General features: G+C 45.0%; 1 protein-coding gene across 1 annotated transcript in view; it reads left to right on the top strand.

Moving 5' to 3' along the window:
- FLNB (filamin B, beta) overlaps positions 1-14,931 on the top strand; it is a gene marked incomplete at its 5' end in the record, with an annotated part of 46,866 nt that extends 31,935 nt beyond the window's left edge. Inside the window, 15 exons of the mRNA XM_009073369.1 lie at positions 520-660; positions 2,147-2,275; positions 2,718-2,891; positions 3,045-3,203; positions 3,583-3,786; positions 4,402-4,554; positions 4,855-4,977; positions 5,551-5,817; positions 6,277-6,414; positions 6,506-6,621; positions 8,438-8,570; positions 9,601-9,777; positions 12,147-12,365; positions 13,290-13,493; positions 14,171-14,931. Of these exons, the coding sequence (XP_009071617.1) occupies positions 520-660; positions 2,147-2,275; positions 2,718-2,891; positions 3,045-3,203; positions 3,583-3,786; positions 4,402-4,554; positions 4,855-4,977; positions 5,551-5,817; positions 6,277-6,414; positions 6,506-6,621; positions 8,438-8,570; positions 9,601-9,777; positions 12,147-12,365; positions 13,290-13,493; positions 14,171-14,358 (2,525 nt within the window). The remainder of the gene's footprint in view (positions 1-519; positions 661-2,146; positions 2,276-2,717; positions 2,892-3,044; positions 3,204-3,582; positions 3,787-4,401; positions 4,555-4,854; positions 4,978-5,550; positions 5,818-6,276; positions 6,415-6,505; positions 6,622-8,437; positions 8,571-9,600; positions 9,778-12,146; positions 12,366-13,289; positions 13,494-14,170) is intronic.
- Between the last annotated feature and the right edge of the window lie 1,586 nt (positions 14,932-16,517).

Genomic DNA, 16,517 nt, shown 5'->3' with positions numbered 1-16,517 from the left:
CTTCTCCAAAACAGGCCACCCCTGTTCCACAGGTCTGGCAGCTGAGAGCATTGTCCCAGTAGCATCCTGGTTGCACTAAGCTCCTGCACACAAGGGCTATACCCCGTCCTGCCCTCTGGCTCAGCAATCTCACCCCAAGCCCTGGGCTGTCCCAACTGAAGGAGCAGTTGGTCTTTTCTTTTCAAAAGAGCAGCAGCAGCAGTGTCTTGCTATGAGGTAGATCAGTGCCTTTCCTGGGGCTTGCTGTGGAAAGCTCAGTGGCTGCAGCAAACAGCCCTGCCTGCAGAGTTTGTAAGGTCACAGGACTGTTTGCCAGATGTCTACCACTGCGTTGTATTCATGTAGCTTAAGTAGAAAACATGTCTGGTTAGTGTTCCCATTAGTCTCCTATTTGTGCCTGTGGGTAAGGAATTTAACAATTTAAAATGCTTGTTTAAAATGGCTAGACAATTATCTGTGGGTGGGAGAGGGAAAGCAAGCAGCTTCTCCTTCTGTAACTCCCATGGTGGCCTTTTGTAGGTGAAGTACACATGCCCTCTGGAAAGACTGATACGCCAGATATCGTGGATAACAAAGACGGCACAGTAACAGTGAGATATGCTCCTACTGAGGTCGGGCTGCACGAAATGCACATAAAGTACATGGGAAAACACATCCCAGGTGAGTCTGACAAAGCAGGTGATGCAAATCTGAGTGCAGGGATTCTATGGCTGAGTTGTACACACTGTGGTAAGAACTGCCTGGGATGTCTTGCCATTCAGCAGCACTTCCTCTGCAAGCAGTCCAGAGAGAGCTAAAGCAAAGGAGTAAGTGCCGGCACATTGTGGTTTAATAGTACCAGCCAGGCTTAAAATGGATTTTGGTTTTGGGAACTAGCTTTTGCGGCATTTTATTATGAAGAAGAAACATGCAATTTTCTAACTACCATTTTTTCAGGTTGAAATTTACTGCCATGGTGCTCAACAAAACTAGTGGTTACAGTGTGTGTTTATCCTTAAAACTGCGTTGGCATAAAATCTCCAATCTGTGGGGAGAACTGAGTGGCTAGAACACTACAGTTCTCTTTCCATCTGATTGCAATAAAATAAAGCACACATGCATACTATGCTGTAATCTTTCTTTCTTCCTGGCTGCTTCTTAACAAACAGCAACCACTGCCTTTCATTCCCTTTCTCTCCTTTTGTCCTTCCCTCACCAGCTCCCCAGCTGAAGCTCTGCCTTGCCTGAAGGCTGTGGCTGGCCCTGCTGTTCTCTGGGCATGCTGGCAATGTGGGGCTGGGTGGAAACAGGCAGATCTGCAGAAGGAGCATAGACATGAGACAAAATACCTTTGGCATTGCTTGAATGAGGCTGCTGTTTCGTTTGGTTTACAGAAACACGGGATAAGTTTGGCTGAAGCAGGAAGCTCAATGAGTCTCTTCTGCATTTGTATGGTTATAGCATGTCCAGAAGTGCTGAACTGACTGATGTGTTGGTGCAGTAAGACCATTACCCTGCACTGGGACAGAAGGGTGATGTGCCATAACGATTCCTTCTTGAAGGCTGTCATGAATCAAAATTGTTACTGTCTCAGCTGCAAAATCTAGCTTTGTACTGAAGAGCTATCTGTGCCTTTTTTTGAAACCATTATTGGCTGTTGGTGACTGTACTTTTTGTTCTTGTGCACCAGCTTAGCTAATCTGAGGCTGGCAAATACATTTTTGGATACCCTTCAAATCTGCTAGTTCAGGTTCATTGAGTCAGACAATGTGCTGTGCTAGTTCCTAATTCTGAGCTACCAAAATTCAGAATCTGTGCCTGAACTGAAAGCCTGCTTCTGAGTCATGCTCTGATTTAATGTGCTAAAAATAAACTTGTAATGAACAAGACCTTTACATCATCATTGAAGCTTATCTCTGGTAATTTGAGTAACACTTACTTTTCATGACTGATGTGGAACAAATTGTGGAGAAGTATCTTTTGAGGATGGAAGGGGAGGCTTTTTTGGCTTTTAAGTGCATTACAGTCACATAAAAGTTCTTCAGATACCAAGTAGTGAGAAGGGCATTGTAGAACATGCGGATCAGTTCTTGTAGTCCAGACCACTCATCCTTAAAAGTGCTGCTTTTTATTTGTTTGTTTGTTCGTTGTTTTTTTTTTCCTTCAGAGAGTCCTCTGCAGTTCTATGTCAATTATCCAAACAGTGGCAGTGTGTCTGCATATGGGCCTGGTCTCATTTATGGGGTTGCCAATAAACCAGCAACTTTCACCATTGTCACAGAAGATGCAGGAGAGGGTAAGTCTGTTCTTTAACCCTAAACTAGGAACTTCTTGGTAGTGTAAAGCACATCAGTGTTAATTTGCATTCATCTGTCCAACTGTGAATCTCTGATGTGATACAAATGACTTGTGCAAATATCAGGCTGTAACTTGCAGTAAAAACTGTTTTATTGTGCCTTTCCGAAAGCAGTAGATGAACCCTGTGGTACAGGGAGCAAATGATTTGTTTAATTAAAGATAAAATGAAGGCAGCTTAGATCTAGTGGATGATAACTGGGTATGGAATTGCTATTAGGTAAATCAGAGCTGTGGCCTTAGTGGATTGGCCTGAGCTGTTTTTGCTGCTGTCCTTTGCAAACATGCATCTAAGCTGCATTTGCAGTACCAGGTACTGTATCCTCCTCTTTGGACCAAGTCTGTGGATTTGGTGATACAGAAGTGCTGCTCCTGTTTCATAGGTGGCCTGGATTTGGCTATTGAAGGACCTTCAAAAGCAGAGATCAGCTGCATTGATAACAAAGATGGGACCTGCACAGTCACATACCTGCCTACTCTACCTGGGAACTACAGCATCCTGGTCAAGTACAATGACAAACACATTCCAGGCAGTCCATTCACGGCCAAGATCACAGGTACAAAGTTGAGACTTCTGGAAACTCTTAATATTAAAAATTAACCTCTGATAGCATGGGGGACCTGGCTTGTGGCAGGAATTTGAAGTCCTCTGACTTGTTCTGCACTTAACCTTGTAATGTTTTGTGACTCGTTTCTCATTCTGTATTCAGATGATAACAGAAGACGTTCTCACGTTAAGCTTGGTTCTGCTGCTGACTTCTTGTTGGACATCAACGAGACTGATCTCAGTCTCCTAACAGCCAGCATTAAAGCCCCATCTGGTCGTGATGAGCCTTGTCTTCTGAAGAGGCTGCCCAATAACCACATTGGTAAGCTCATAGATTACTATGGTAGCATTTATTTTGGTTTACTTTACTTTGTAAAACAATTGACTCCTCTGTTCCTTCCTCAAAGAGTGTTGTCAAACCAAGTAGTTGTGATAGCATTTGGTACAGTTGCCCAAAGGCAGAAGATTATAAAGAATGACCTCTTGTCTTAGCTTGCACGCGATGTGCCAGGTTGTGATTAAAGTGTTGTTTTTCTCAGCATATATGAATGGCTTTGTGGTCCACTTGAGAGCAACGCTTCAACACGTGTAAAGAGAGTGCTCTTCCAGTATTTCATTTCTTGGTGTGATTAAGGCATTTAAATCAAGTATAACATGAATAAAAACTGTGTTTAAGTTTGTCACATTTTTGTGCTTTGCAGGCATCTCGTTCATTCCACGGGAAGTAGGAGAACATCTGGTTAGCATCAAGAAAAATGGGAGCCATGTACCAAACAGCCCTGTAAAAATCATGGTGGTCCAGTCTGAGATCGGGGATGCCAGACGGGCAAGAGTTTTTGGACGTGGGTTGGTAGAAGGACGAACCTTTGAAATGTGTGACTTCATTGTAGACACAAGAGAAGCAGGTTAGTTCCATTGCAAAGGGACTGTGAGATGGTGTGAGATATATATCTGCTCTATGTGAGAGCATTGCCTCCCTCAGGGTGTGACCACCAGGTCACAAGCTGCAAAGCAGCTGCTGCAAATAGTGTGTTAAGCATGCACAGTCATTATTGTCAGTTATTAACTACAGACAGCACAATTAACTTAGAAAATGCTTTGCATGGTCCTGGCTGATGTCTTCTGTTACAGCCAACAGGGACTGTCAGTAGGGCACTATGAAACTTCTTGATTTGATGGTGCTGGTTCTAGTATCATTTAGTACAGCAAGAAGGAAGTGGGGAAGACATTTCCCTATTGGTTTAATGTGGAGCCTTGAATAACTTTTCAGCTTTGAAGATACCTTTTCAACATTAATGAAATAAAAGTGTTATGATCAGAGGATTTTAGGAGCTGAATGCATGCTGTGCCTTCAATATCTGACTGATTAGGAGTACAGAAATGTCATTAAGGTGTCATGCAACTCCCACATGCCCATAATGATACAAAGGTATCAACCAGCTACTGCTATGAGTTTGAACTATTTTGTCAAATTTAGAGTAGAGCTGTGGAAATCTGAGGCTAACTTACCTGTATTGTAGGTTATGGTGGGATCTCACTGGCAGTTGAAGGACCCAGCAAGGTGGATATACAAACTGAAGATCTAGAAGATGGGACTTGCAAAGTGTCCTATTTTCCAACTGTACCTGGTGTGTACATTGTGTCCACTAAATTTGCAGATGAACACATTCCAGGTAAGCAGAACTGTTTGGCAAATTTTTGGTTAGTACAACAAAAGTCTTACCTAGCTGACCAGTGCACTGGAACTGTGCATGGGCTGTGTGATCTGGCTTGGACTGTAAGTCCCAAAGATTTGAGGAGGTCCTCCACTAGCAGCTGTTCTGGTTACATGGGTGTATTTCACTTGGACCTGACTGTTGGCTGGCTATGAAACTTCCCCTGTGATCCCCTACAAGTCAGGGGAAGCTTTCACTTCTCCCCTCAATGCAGTGAGTAATGAGGAGCTGGGGAATGACTTGCTGTGGTACTTACAGGCAGCCCCTTCACTGTGAAGATAAGTGGTGAAGGAAGAGTGAAGGAGAGCATCACACGAACTAGACGAGCTCCCTCTATCGCAACAGTAGGAAGCATATGTGATCTGAACCTTAAAATCCCAGGTAAGTAGCAACACCCTTATCCCCAAAACCACAACTTGCACTTGTGTAACATGGGTATACCTGAAGCAGTGGAAACACAAACTTCAGCGTTGTCAAGACATCCTCATATTAAGATACTCTGGGGAAGAAACACTGGTAGTATGGTCTCTTTGAATGGTTAAAAATAAGCATAACCATGGTCAACATATGGAGAAATAAATACCAAGGAGACCTTAATTTATTCTGTGTACAACAGGCTGCACAGCTCAACCTGGCTCCAGGGTTTTCAGATCATCATGTTGACTGTTAAGTGTTTGTACTGCTGTCTGGAAAATGTGAGTCATGTAGGCCAGGCTTAGCTGGCTGCACTTATCCGGCCACTTCATCTACCTCTGTAGCACCTGGGAAGCTGTAACAGGCTGGGCTTGCTGCTTGGCAGCATGTACCTAGCTGAGCATACAAACGGGCACCTACCTGCCTTGTCTGTCATTTGCACTTTGTAATCACTTGAGCTCAGGTCCTGCTTACAAAAACAAAATACTAAAAGCATTTGTCACTTTCTAATCTTCATTTTTTTTATTCTTTTCTTGTTAGAAATTGATTGTGCAGATATGACAGCCCAGGTAACTAGTCCCTCTGGGAGAAACTTCGATGCCGAAATTGTAGAGGCTGACAAAAACACCTATTGCGTCCGCTTTGTGCCACAAGAAATGGGGGTCCACACTGTGGATGTCAAATACAGAGGGCAGCCGGTGCCAGGCAGCCCCTTCCAGTTCACTGTGGGACCACTGGGCGAGGGAGGAGCCCATAAAGTGAGAGCTGGAGGCCCAGGGCTGGAACGTGGAGAGACAGGTGTCCCAGGTGAGTCCTCTGCTCTCGCTGGGCTCCAGTGCCCTCTGTGTGCATGTCTGCAGTGCAGTGTTTTGGTTTCTGTTGGCCTCTTCTCTCAGAGCTTGAGCTGAGCTTGGTGGAACACTGTAGAGTTGTCCCAAGCTAGGGGTGGTCAGTAGAGAAACATGGAGAAATAATGTTCCTGTGTCATGTGGATGGAAAAGCCTGGAAATCCGCATTTTGGAAAATGACTGCCCTCATGGGATGAACTTGAAGTTATTGGGAGTGTTATACAGGTCTGATAGATTAATTCAAGGCTAATAAGAGAAACCTCCTGGAGAAACTGCTAAGCAGTATCTCCCAGGATGACGGAACGAGGTACCATTCTTTATATGCTTAAGTTTAGAATGCTGCATGGTCTGTTAGGAAGAATCTGCAACTCTGCAGCAGCAAACTTACTCTTGTGTGTGCTTCCATGTGCTTCAACAGCTGAGTTCAGTATATGGACAAGGGAAGCTGGAGCTGGAGGACTGTCTATTGCTGTAGAAGGTCCAAGTAAAGCAGAAATTGCCTTTGAGGACCATAAAGATGGATCTTGTGGTGTATCATATGTAGCTCAAGAGCCAGGTACGTACCATGACCAAGTCATAACAGAAGAAACGTTGAATGTTACTTTCAAAGAAACTAAGGACACTCATTGCTGCTTTTCTCCCTGCAGGCAACTATGAGGTGTCCATAAAGTTCAATGATGAGCACATTCCTGAAAGCCCCTACCTGGTTCCTGTCATCGCCCCCTCCGATGATGCTCGCAGGCTCACTGTCACTAGTCTTCAGGTGAGACATAAGGAAACATCTCTACAACTTACCACACAGACTGATTTCGTCCTTGTTCTCCAAGATCAAAATGGTTGTCTTCTCTTCTTAGTAATAGCCTTGCCTTGGCTGGTGCTTATTTTCAAGCTCAGCTTGCAGCCAGAGAGGTTTTTGGCATCTGCCCCCTGGGTAATTCGGGCCGTTGGAGCTGACCCAGCTCTGGCTAGTCAGAATTCAAAGGCAGGTGGCTTCAACTGGATATATTACAGGTGATAATATTTGGGAATTAGGAATAAGGACTCCAGAAAAGAGCATTGGAGGAGCTAAAATGTGCTTTCCACCTCATCAGCTAGGGGAAGGCCAAGGAGAACTGAAAGATGGTGAACCACCAGTGATCATACTGGTACCGAGTTCCATAGTTGGCATGTGGATGAAGAGTTGGGTTTCCATGAGTGAGGCAGCATAGGGTCGCATGGCTGGGACATCACTGCAGCCTGGCTGGGCAGATGGGGCCCCAGCATGAGGTTGGGGCACAGATTTGCTCTGGCTGATGTCACAAAACCACACAGTCACAGCTCAGATGATTCATGAACAGTAGCAAATCTCAGAGTGAATCACAGCTTTGTAGCTGGTCTGGGCTCATCAGTTAACCTCACCGTATCATTTGTGTGTGTGTGTGGTTACAGGCATTAAAATACAAGTAACATTAAAGGCCTGACTAAAATCTCCAAAGCCAGAAACTTGGATGTGAGATTGAAAATCTGTGTCTAAATATACTGGGACCTCAGTCTCCATTGAGTGGTGATTAGTACTTCAGTTGAGGCTTTTTTTTGGCTATGTTCCGGCTGTGGTCCCCAGGAGTTTGCCTGGGCTGCAGGACTTCACCTCAGCTGTGTAAACGAACCATGACAGCCTGTTCCGATAGTATCTCTTCTAACTAGGAGTTACAAGGGCGTTAATTAGTCACTGTGGTATTGATGTTTGCCTTGTGTTTCATTTAAGGACTCTCTGACAGGAATACTCACTTCAATTAAGTCCTGGAGAGGTAGATAAAGCTGAGTATTTGGTAACAGACCGCAGTGTGCAGCATCAGCCTCCACTAAACCCACATTGAGGACTTGTTTATGCATTGTACCTCAGTTCTACTCAGTTGCATTTATTTCCCTCTTCAGGATTTAGTTGAAAACAAAATCAGGTAAAGTATGTTAAACATGAGATGTTCCTACTGGGTAGCTGCATGGGCTGTGCTGGTTGAGCACCACTGCAGCTCTGTGTTGCCTTCCACCGATGGCCTGACAGCACTGCAACATCTGGTTTCATGTTTTAAATTACTTTCTCATGTTTAAGACGTCTTGTGGTAGTGTTCTAAATGCAGCCTCTTCTGGCAAATATAAACATGCCTATTATTCTTTCAGACAACTGGATTATCAGAGGCTTTTCCTGAATGAATCTGGAATGAGTGAATGGGCTGAAAATGGAGCTATAGCTTAAACATCCTTTAAATCGAGTGCTGAATACACAGGGCTGACCTCAGTGATAACGGGTGACTAATCTTGTAAACCTGCCTTTGTTTGATGTGGCAGAGTCATCTGGCTTCCAAAATCGGTCTGTTACCATGGGAAAAGTCAGCCTAGCCAACGTGGGTGTCTCCTGAATCAGCCACCCTCTAAGAGGGAGAGAGCTTCTGATTTTGGAGTTAAATGCAAGTCACAACTTTTTGGCTTCTGTTGAAATCTAAAAACAGCTCATGCTGAAGTGGTTTGTCTCCCTGCCACAAATCTTGTTGCTGTCTGAAATGTTGAGTTTAAATTTGATAACCTGACTGTTGCATTCTCAGGAGTCTGGATTAAAAGTTAATCAGCCGGCATCCTTTGCTATAAGGCTGAATGGGGCAAAGGGCAAGATCGATGCTAAAGTTCACAGCCCCTCCGGAGCTGTCGAGGAGTGCCATGTGTCTGAGCTGGAGCCAGGTGAGCATGGCAATACAGTGGTCAAAACAAACTGTGTCACCTCCAGAACACATTTGTTGTCCTGCAGCAGAGGAATTCGGTCCCTTTGGCTTGTGAACAGTGTACCCAAGAGATGAGCACCTTGCTTGGAAAATGACTTGTTGGTGTCAAGAGCTGTTCAGTCAGGGTTATGTCTGTGCATTTCCTAGACAGGCCATGAGCTGACTGAGCCCCAGCTTGTGTAAGATAGAGATATTTAAGCCTTGGCTTGCCAGTGAAGGTACAGTGCTATTAGTCATAAATGAAATACTATGTGGTTGTTGAATTTAACCAGGAAAGAAGTTTATTTTTCAAAGCTATGCTTTCATCTTTGACTAATAGTTTATTTTTAACTCGAACTCACTCTTTCAAATGATACGTCAAGGAAGCTGACTATAAGCAAACACTACAGAAGGCTCAACACCTGTTTCAGCAATGAGCTTTTCTTTCTCACTTGAAGCCTGTATGAGTTATGGTCTGTACTATGAACAGACAGCAGCTGTCTGGCTGAGGGAGGTTAGTCCCTCATCTGAGTTAACCATATGCAATTAAAAATATTAAGTATCAGCAAACTGCTAAATGACTTCATTAGATGGAGGTGTGGTGTCAGAGCAGCATGCTCAGCCTGCTGGTAAGATTTGACCAGCTGCTTTTCTTCTCTGCACTGCTCCCTTGGCTGCTGACAGGTTGGGCTGTGATTCAGCTGTCATGCTTAGTGCACGAGTGAGGCAAATAACCCTAAAACTCTGCAGACTAGATGACAGCTGAGATCAGGTCCTAGTAAACAAGATGAAAATGGAACCTGTGGCACCTCCTACAATAAATACAGCATTTTCCTCCTTAAAGAGGAGCTTAGCAGTTCATGTAGCTGAGTTCACTTAAGCTGGGACCAAAATATCTCAAAGCATTACAGAAGCTTGGGTTGCTAACCAGCTCTGCCTGGGGTTTAATTGTTGGGTTACTGTTTGATTGTTATCTCTCCTATGTCAGAAAAGCCACTTCTCCCTTGCAGATAAGTATGCCGTTCGGTTCATCCCCCATGAGAACGGCGTCCACTCCATCGATGTGAAGTTCAACGGGAGCCACGTGGTGGGCAGCCCCTTCAAAGTGCGCGTGGGAGAGCCTGGGCAGGCAGGCAATCCCGCGCTGGTCACGGCCTACGGATCCGGCCTGGAGAGCGGCACCACGGGTAACCCTTCCCTTACAGCTCTGATACAGACCTGTCTGCACTTCGGCTTTGACGCACACACAGAAGCTGTTCCTAGGCATATTTTGACATGACTTTCCCTGCTAAGCCAGCTGAACTAACCCACATACTCTGCTGACCTGAGTGCAGGCTAATTTTGCTTTCTAGCATGCTCCTAACATATTAGAACCATCACTTAGCAAGTCTGCAGGCTATACCGAGCCTTAACAAACTTAAAACCTCTGTAAATCAGCAACTGCAGCACGTGTTCACTTGAACTTCTGGTTAGCTTAGATCCATGTTGGTGGTCCCTTGGAACTCCAGAGGTGCTCTGGGTCCCTACTATGAGTGAATACGATGTCTGAGTTGACTGTCTAGCTGAAAGAACCTTATTTAATTTGTATACCCTGGTAATTAAGTGGGTACGAGGGTGTACCCATTACCTTACCTTCAGTGCTTGCACCTTGAAGAAATTTCAAGTTAAATGTAGTAGATGTGTAAACCCCAGGGAGAACAGTGAATTGTTCTGTTGGTAGCTGTGCTGTACATACTTCAAATGCAGCGTGAACTTCTCTCCTTGGAAATCTGACACCTTGTCTGCTGTAGCTGCCTCATCTGACAGTTCTCAACTGAAGAATGTAGAGTTTAGGGTTTATTTCTTCATTTCTATGATTTGTGGCCTTAGAAAGTATGAAAACATTTCAGGATATGCACTTTGATTTATTTGTGTGCTTGCTTGGGCCACACACACAGGTGAATAGCAGAGTAAAACTGATTATTTTTCTTTTGTTATGTAAGGGAATAGCTAGTTCCTCTTATCCTAGCTACTGGTGTCTCTTCTGGGTTCCATTTCATACATCATCTTCTCCTCGGGGGAAAAAAAAAAAAAGTACTGCAGTTATTCAGTCAAAGCTTCTGCTGTTCTGGAGAAAGCAAGCAGTTTGTTTTGGAAGCATACAGATACACTATGTAAAATAAAGATATAGTCCATGCTGCTTTACTAGGTGGAAACAAAAGCACTCATTAATACTAGCCACTGATGCATCAGGGACAAGGGAATTTTTCTCCATCCATAAAGGTGCTTGGGGTTGTTTTTAACCTAAATAGACTGTTTAGCTTCAGCAAAGTTACTCTGTGCCCCCTTGTTGAATCCTGGCTGCTGCCAAAAGCTCTGTGCCCTGGGAGCTGCTGAGCAGCATTTTCAAACAATGACCTAGTGTAGGGGTTTCAATAGCCAGTGGCTGAGCACCTGAGCCGTCCCCCCAGGAGGGCTGCACGCCTGCAGCCTCCAACAATGCGAGCCTTCATCTGGGGCACAGGGAAAAGCAGTGACTCTGGAGCAAGAAGTCTGAGTGAGAAGCTGTGAAGCTTGCTGGTTTTGGGAATTAACTTCCCTCCAGTTGAGCAGAGCACATTGCAGGGTGATGCCTGACCCGCTGGGCTGGTGGTGCCAGGGAGATGGGCTGCTGAAGCTCTGGGCAATGGCACAATCCTCTGTGGGAGTTGGGCTCTTCCAGCATTGCGACACAGCAGCCTCTTGTGTGGAGAGGCTAGAAACTCCTCCCTAGTTTATCCCCACGCCTGCAATGCTTCTGTTGCAGCAGCAGTAAACTTTCCCATGGCTGTCCTGGTTTTGAGTGAGCCCAAGCACTTTACTCCTCCTCAGCAGTGTCTCATGCAATGGCCCAAAGATCATAAATATTTGAAGCCATAGATTGACAGTAAATTATTTGGGGGCTGAAAGCCTTACTTAATTTTTTCTTGTGTTGCTGGCATTGTGTCATTGGCTTAGTATTAGCAGCAATAATTCAGCTGTGTTAACCAGATGCTGTAATTAAACAAGCTTTTGTTTCCACAAACTGCTTGGAGTGCTGTTGCTGAGCAGTTCAAACACCCATCTCCTCCAGGAGATCTCCTGCCCCTTGTCTCTCCTGCTTTCTTGTGGGCTCTTCACTGTTGATTTACAGCCCAGGCAGCGAGATGGCTCCAAGCTGTCCCAAGCTTAGCCATGCTGGAGCTGTGTTGGCGTGGACTCTGACACCCAGCAGAAAGGCTCTTGCTCTAAGAGCCAGTTTGTTGATGCTGAATTACTTCCATTTCAGTCCTGAAGGGCTCTCATGACCCCTTCTCCCACACAGCCACATAACTTGAGAGGAGGAGGGAGCAGGATGGAGCTGGGGACACTGCCGGGGGTGCAGGGCCCCTGGTTCAGGCTGGCCAGTGCGAGGATACTGGGGGGTACATGTGCTGTGCCTCCCTCCTTGGGCAGCCTGATCTTGCGCTGAATTATCCCTTCTTGTTTAATGACTGAGGCTGTGTGTGTAACATAGGGTGTGAGGAAGAGTGTGTCTCACTGTGCTACCTCTTTCTAGGACTGCAGTCGGAGTTTTTCATTAACACGACCAAGGCTGGTCCAGGTACCCTCTCTGTTACAATTGAAGGGCCATCAAAGGTGAAAATGGACTGCCAGGAAACTGCAGAAGGTTACAAAGTCATGTACACACCCATGGCTCCAGGAAACTATTTAATTGGAGTTAAATATGGTGGACCTAACCACATAGTGGGCAGCCCCTTCAAGGCAAAGGTTACAGGTAAAAAGCTAACCAGTATTTACTGTGTGCCTGAAGCAGTTCATGTCATTCAGCAAACATGTCCCTCCAAGATAGCATGGCATTCAGGTTTAGATGCCCCAAAACATGAGAAGCAAAATGTTTTGCCCCATCACCTCCAAAGCCTAGATGAGGAGTCTCAGGAGCAGCTACAAGAGAAAGTAGTCACTGAGCTTGGCAGCTTGACTCAGTGAAGGGCCATAAAACAGCTCCATGGGGGAATATTAAATCCTGATCTAGTGTAGGGTGTTGCATTGGCAGTAGGGAAATATGACTTATTTACCCATTTTCCTCCCAAAGCCTGAAACCTGCTCTCCTCTAGCATAAGTAATGCCTCTCTTGGTCTCATTTTGGTGCAAGTGTCACCTAACCAAAGGTCAGCAATGTCTGGGGGGCTTTTAGGTGATGTGAGGAAGGCTGGTTTAGGAAGCTTGTTCTCTTCAGCACTGTGTTTAAGCACAGGCTGGAGCTCATCTCTAATGCTGCCCCTGAGCTCCTGGTGCCTGTGGTGCGGTGCTGTTCTTGGGAGGGGGTGGCAGGGGCTGCACTCCCCCAGGCTGGGACACTCTCTGCTTTCAAAATGGGTTATTGCAAAACTGCACCTGCTTTTCTGCCAACTCGAGTATTTGGTGATTGGAGCACAATTAACTCTTCTTAAGCAGCCAGCTTTGCTTAATGAATCCTGAAGTTCGTGTGGTCCTTTAACCACTTGAGGGCTCTGGGATGGGATTGTTGCCAGCAGGGCTGGAAGACCTCAGCTTAAAAACCCAAGTAGGAAATTGCTCCTCTCCAAAAATGCATTTTGGATGCAGATGCATGCTAGTCATTAGGAGGGTTTCGAAATCTCCTTGAGAATGCCTTTGGGATGGGGTGAATCTGAATGTCAGACATTTTTTCTGTTTCCAGGACAGCGACTGGTTAGCCCAGGCAGTGCCAACGAAACTTCTTCCATCCTGGTAGAGTCGGTGACAAGGTCATCGACTGAAACTTGCTATAGTGCCATTCCCAAATCCACCTCAGATGCTAGCAAAGTGGTTTCCCGGGGAGCAGGACTCTCAAAGGCTTTTGTGGGTCAGAAAAGCTCCTTCTCCGTGGACTGCAGCAAAGCAGGTATGGATGCAGGAACCAGTTGGCTGTTCAGGGTGGGTGGTTTAGCTGGGCATGTTTTTTCCCTGAACCAACTTGCAAAACTAAAATTTAGAGCTTGAAGTAATGATTTGGTTCTAAAGAAAAACTCTAAATACTACATGGTGCTCACCAAATCAATCCTAATACAGAGGCTGTAAAGATGCCAGTTCCACCCCAAATGGCTTCATCCAAGCCAGGTGCACCTGAAAGAACCACAGGATTATGGCATGAGAACAAACAGGTTGCTAAACTTAAGCAACCCTTGTGGTGCATTGTAGCATGTAAGTGTTCCTGTAAGCCTTGAGTGCTGATCTGAGACCTCTGTGGTGGGTGGATTACAGACTGGCCATGTTCCCTGGCCCCTCCTATTAAATTCTGATGAAGTAAGGCAGTGCTGGCTCATTTTCATGGGCAGCATTGATGTCTCCTGTACTCTAGTTAGATAGTGGTAGCCTGTTGGATCTGGCCAGAAGCCCTGGCCTCTATGAGCCTGAAAGCTTTTTTTGGGTGAAATTCCTTCTTCTACCAAACTAGCTTAGCCTTACCTCAGACTACTACTCTGAGTTAAAATAACAACATCCTTGTGTTCCAGAGGCAAGATATGATGGTACAGCCTTAGCTAAGCTCAGGAATGGTAACAGTTTCCTATTTTGCTGTAGGCTCCAACATGCTGTTAGTTGGCGTCCACGGACCTACAATACCATGCGAAGAGGTATCCATCAAGCACTTGGGCAGCCACCAGTACAACGTCACTTACGTCGTCAAGGAAAGGGGTGACTATGTTCTGGCAGTGAAATGGGGTGATGAGCACATCCCTGGGAGTCCCTTCCATGTCACCGTTCCATAAACCCACTGAGTGTCAGGGTCAGTCTCTGTTTGCAGTTCAGATGTAGAATTATCCTGGGTGCAGTCCTGTTGCAGAATGCGATAGCTAGATACACACGGCTCACATTTCAATACAGTCAGATGTAAACTCTGTAACTATTTTTTACAAGCATTTCACTTCTATCCTACTTACCAACCTAATGTCAATCTATTTAATGTCCTCCTCAAATTGTACCTTTGCAGTACTGTCTGGGTCATTGTTAATGTTTGGAGAATCATATGGATAACTAGACACTAATTTCCCTTGCGGATGTTAAAGACTTTAGATGTTAATTGAAAACTGGAATTTGTCTTTTGTAATTGGGTATCTTAACTACTGATTTTATTTGACTGGAGACTTTACATTTTAGTTATGGAATATGACTTGGGCTGTCCCCAGTTCAATTCTTTTCTGTAAAGAAATGAGGTAAAACTGGTACTATAATAGGTGCCTTTGTATACTTGATCAATTTTAATGCTTAACATTATGAAAAGCTACGAAAAGTGGCTTTACCACTCAAATTTAAAATGTTTCTGAAAATGCTTCGCTAATGGTTTTCAAAGTTCTATCCATTTAAAAAAGTTTTATTCCATTAAAAAGTTTTAATGGAAAAAAAGTTTTAGCTTTTATAGCCAACCAAAAGCAGACTGAAAAGGACTTCCTGGAAGCATTCAGCCTCTCTATGTTAACGCTTTGTAACTCTAGACAGGTAGCTTTTTTGCCATGATGCTAAGCAATGCAATTTTTAATTAGCTTGGGATTCTGGTGATGTTTCTGTAACTTTACAGGTAGCTCCCCACACTCTTTTTTTTTATTTAAGAGCACCCCCCAGGTTGGCTGGGTTAAGTAAATTCCCTAAACTTGCTGAGCCAGCCATAGCTCTCACCTGTGAGACCCACTGTTGCAGCAGGCCAGGGCACTGTGATGTGTTGGGAACACAACCTGTGATTTCCCTGGGTGCTGTGGGTCGGGCGAGTAGCTGAGATGGTGCAGACATACCAACCTGGGAGTGGGACCTACATCTGCAGCGGGGTATGGAGGGTTGGGTGTGAGAGCTTACCAGTAACAGCAATACACATAACAGCAATACTGATGAACAAACCCATCTTACTGTATCTCAGTCCAAGGGCATGCCCGAAGCACACTCATCTCTCCTGAAATCCCCTTCGTGCTGCGACAGGCGTTGCTGCTGAGGGTCGGGGAGTGGAAACTTCCTTAGAACTTGTCTGTTTGTCCTGGATTACTCCATGCTACTTCCCAAGAGCATATCTGAATTGCTGTCAGCTGCTGGGGCTTTAGTAAAACTCTCCTAATGAGCTTTAACTCTGCGACTGGGAGAAGGTAGGATTTGTTGAAAACCTGTTGAAATGTCACTGTCCCTTGGGAGAAGTTCATACTTACGGTTCTCTAGTTACGTGTGGATGCACTACTCTCCAGCACAGTCATTGGGAAAATAAAGGAAGGTTGTGGTTTTTTTTTTTTACTGTGCTTATTTTGTGCCTTAATGTGAAATGCTCACTACATTGTAAACTAGAAAGTAAAAACAAAATAAACTGGAATAAAATGCAGGATTGTAAAATTGTATCTTATAACTTATTAAATAGAAATGTTTGCTTCATTAAAATGTGCATGTTAAAAACAACATTGGATTCTTTTCATATGTAGTCAGTAAAGTTCAAGCTGAAGCTACACCACACAACAGTTTCAGGCAGACTGAATAGCCCATGGGCTGTGCAGACAGCCATGAAAATCTGGGCAAAACCTCAGCACCATTCTCTTTTTTCTTTTTTTTCTTTTTTTGTCCACCCACTTTTTTTTCCTCAAAGCAAACTGACAAAAGTTTAAGCTGTGGCATAAACCTACTGGGTACAGTGGGCATGGTGTGAACAGGGCAGTACACAGCTGTGCCGTTTTGCCCCTGCCCAGATCCCAGGTGCAGGGGCAGCAGAGCTGGCAGTGGTGTGTCCCTGCAGGTGCCAGCTGGGGTTATAGGTCTGATCTCAGGGTGCTGCCAGAGGCACTCACTGCTCCTCTGGGCTCCCTGGGGTTATTTGCAGAAGGTGTCTCAGTGCACCTGGGGCCGGCAGCTCCAGTACATGGCCATGGAAACCAGCAGATGTTTTCCCAAACACACTCCTGCT

Source organism: Acanthisitta chloris, unplaced genomic scaffold, assembly GCF_000695815.1.
Source record: "Acanthisitta chloris isolate BGI_N310 unplaced genomic scaffold, ASM69581v1 scaffold1804, whole genome shotgun sequence".
Classification (NCBI taxonomy): domain Eukaryota; kingdom Metazoa; phylum Chordata; class Aves; order Passeriformes; family Acanthisittidae; genus Acanthisitta; species Acanthisitta chloris.
The sequence above is the reverse complement of the archived record's forward strand: the minus strand, read 5'-3'. Positions and strand labels throughout refer to the sequence as shown.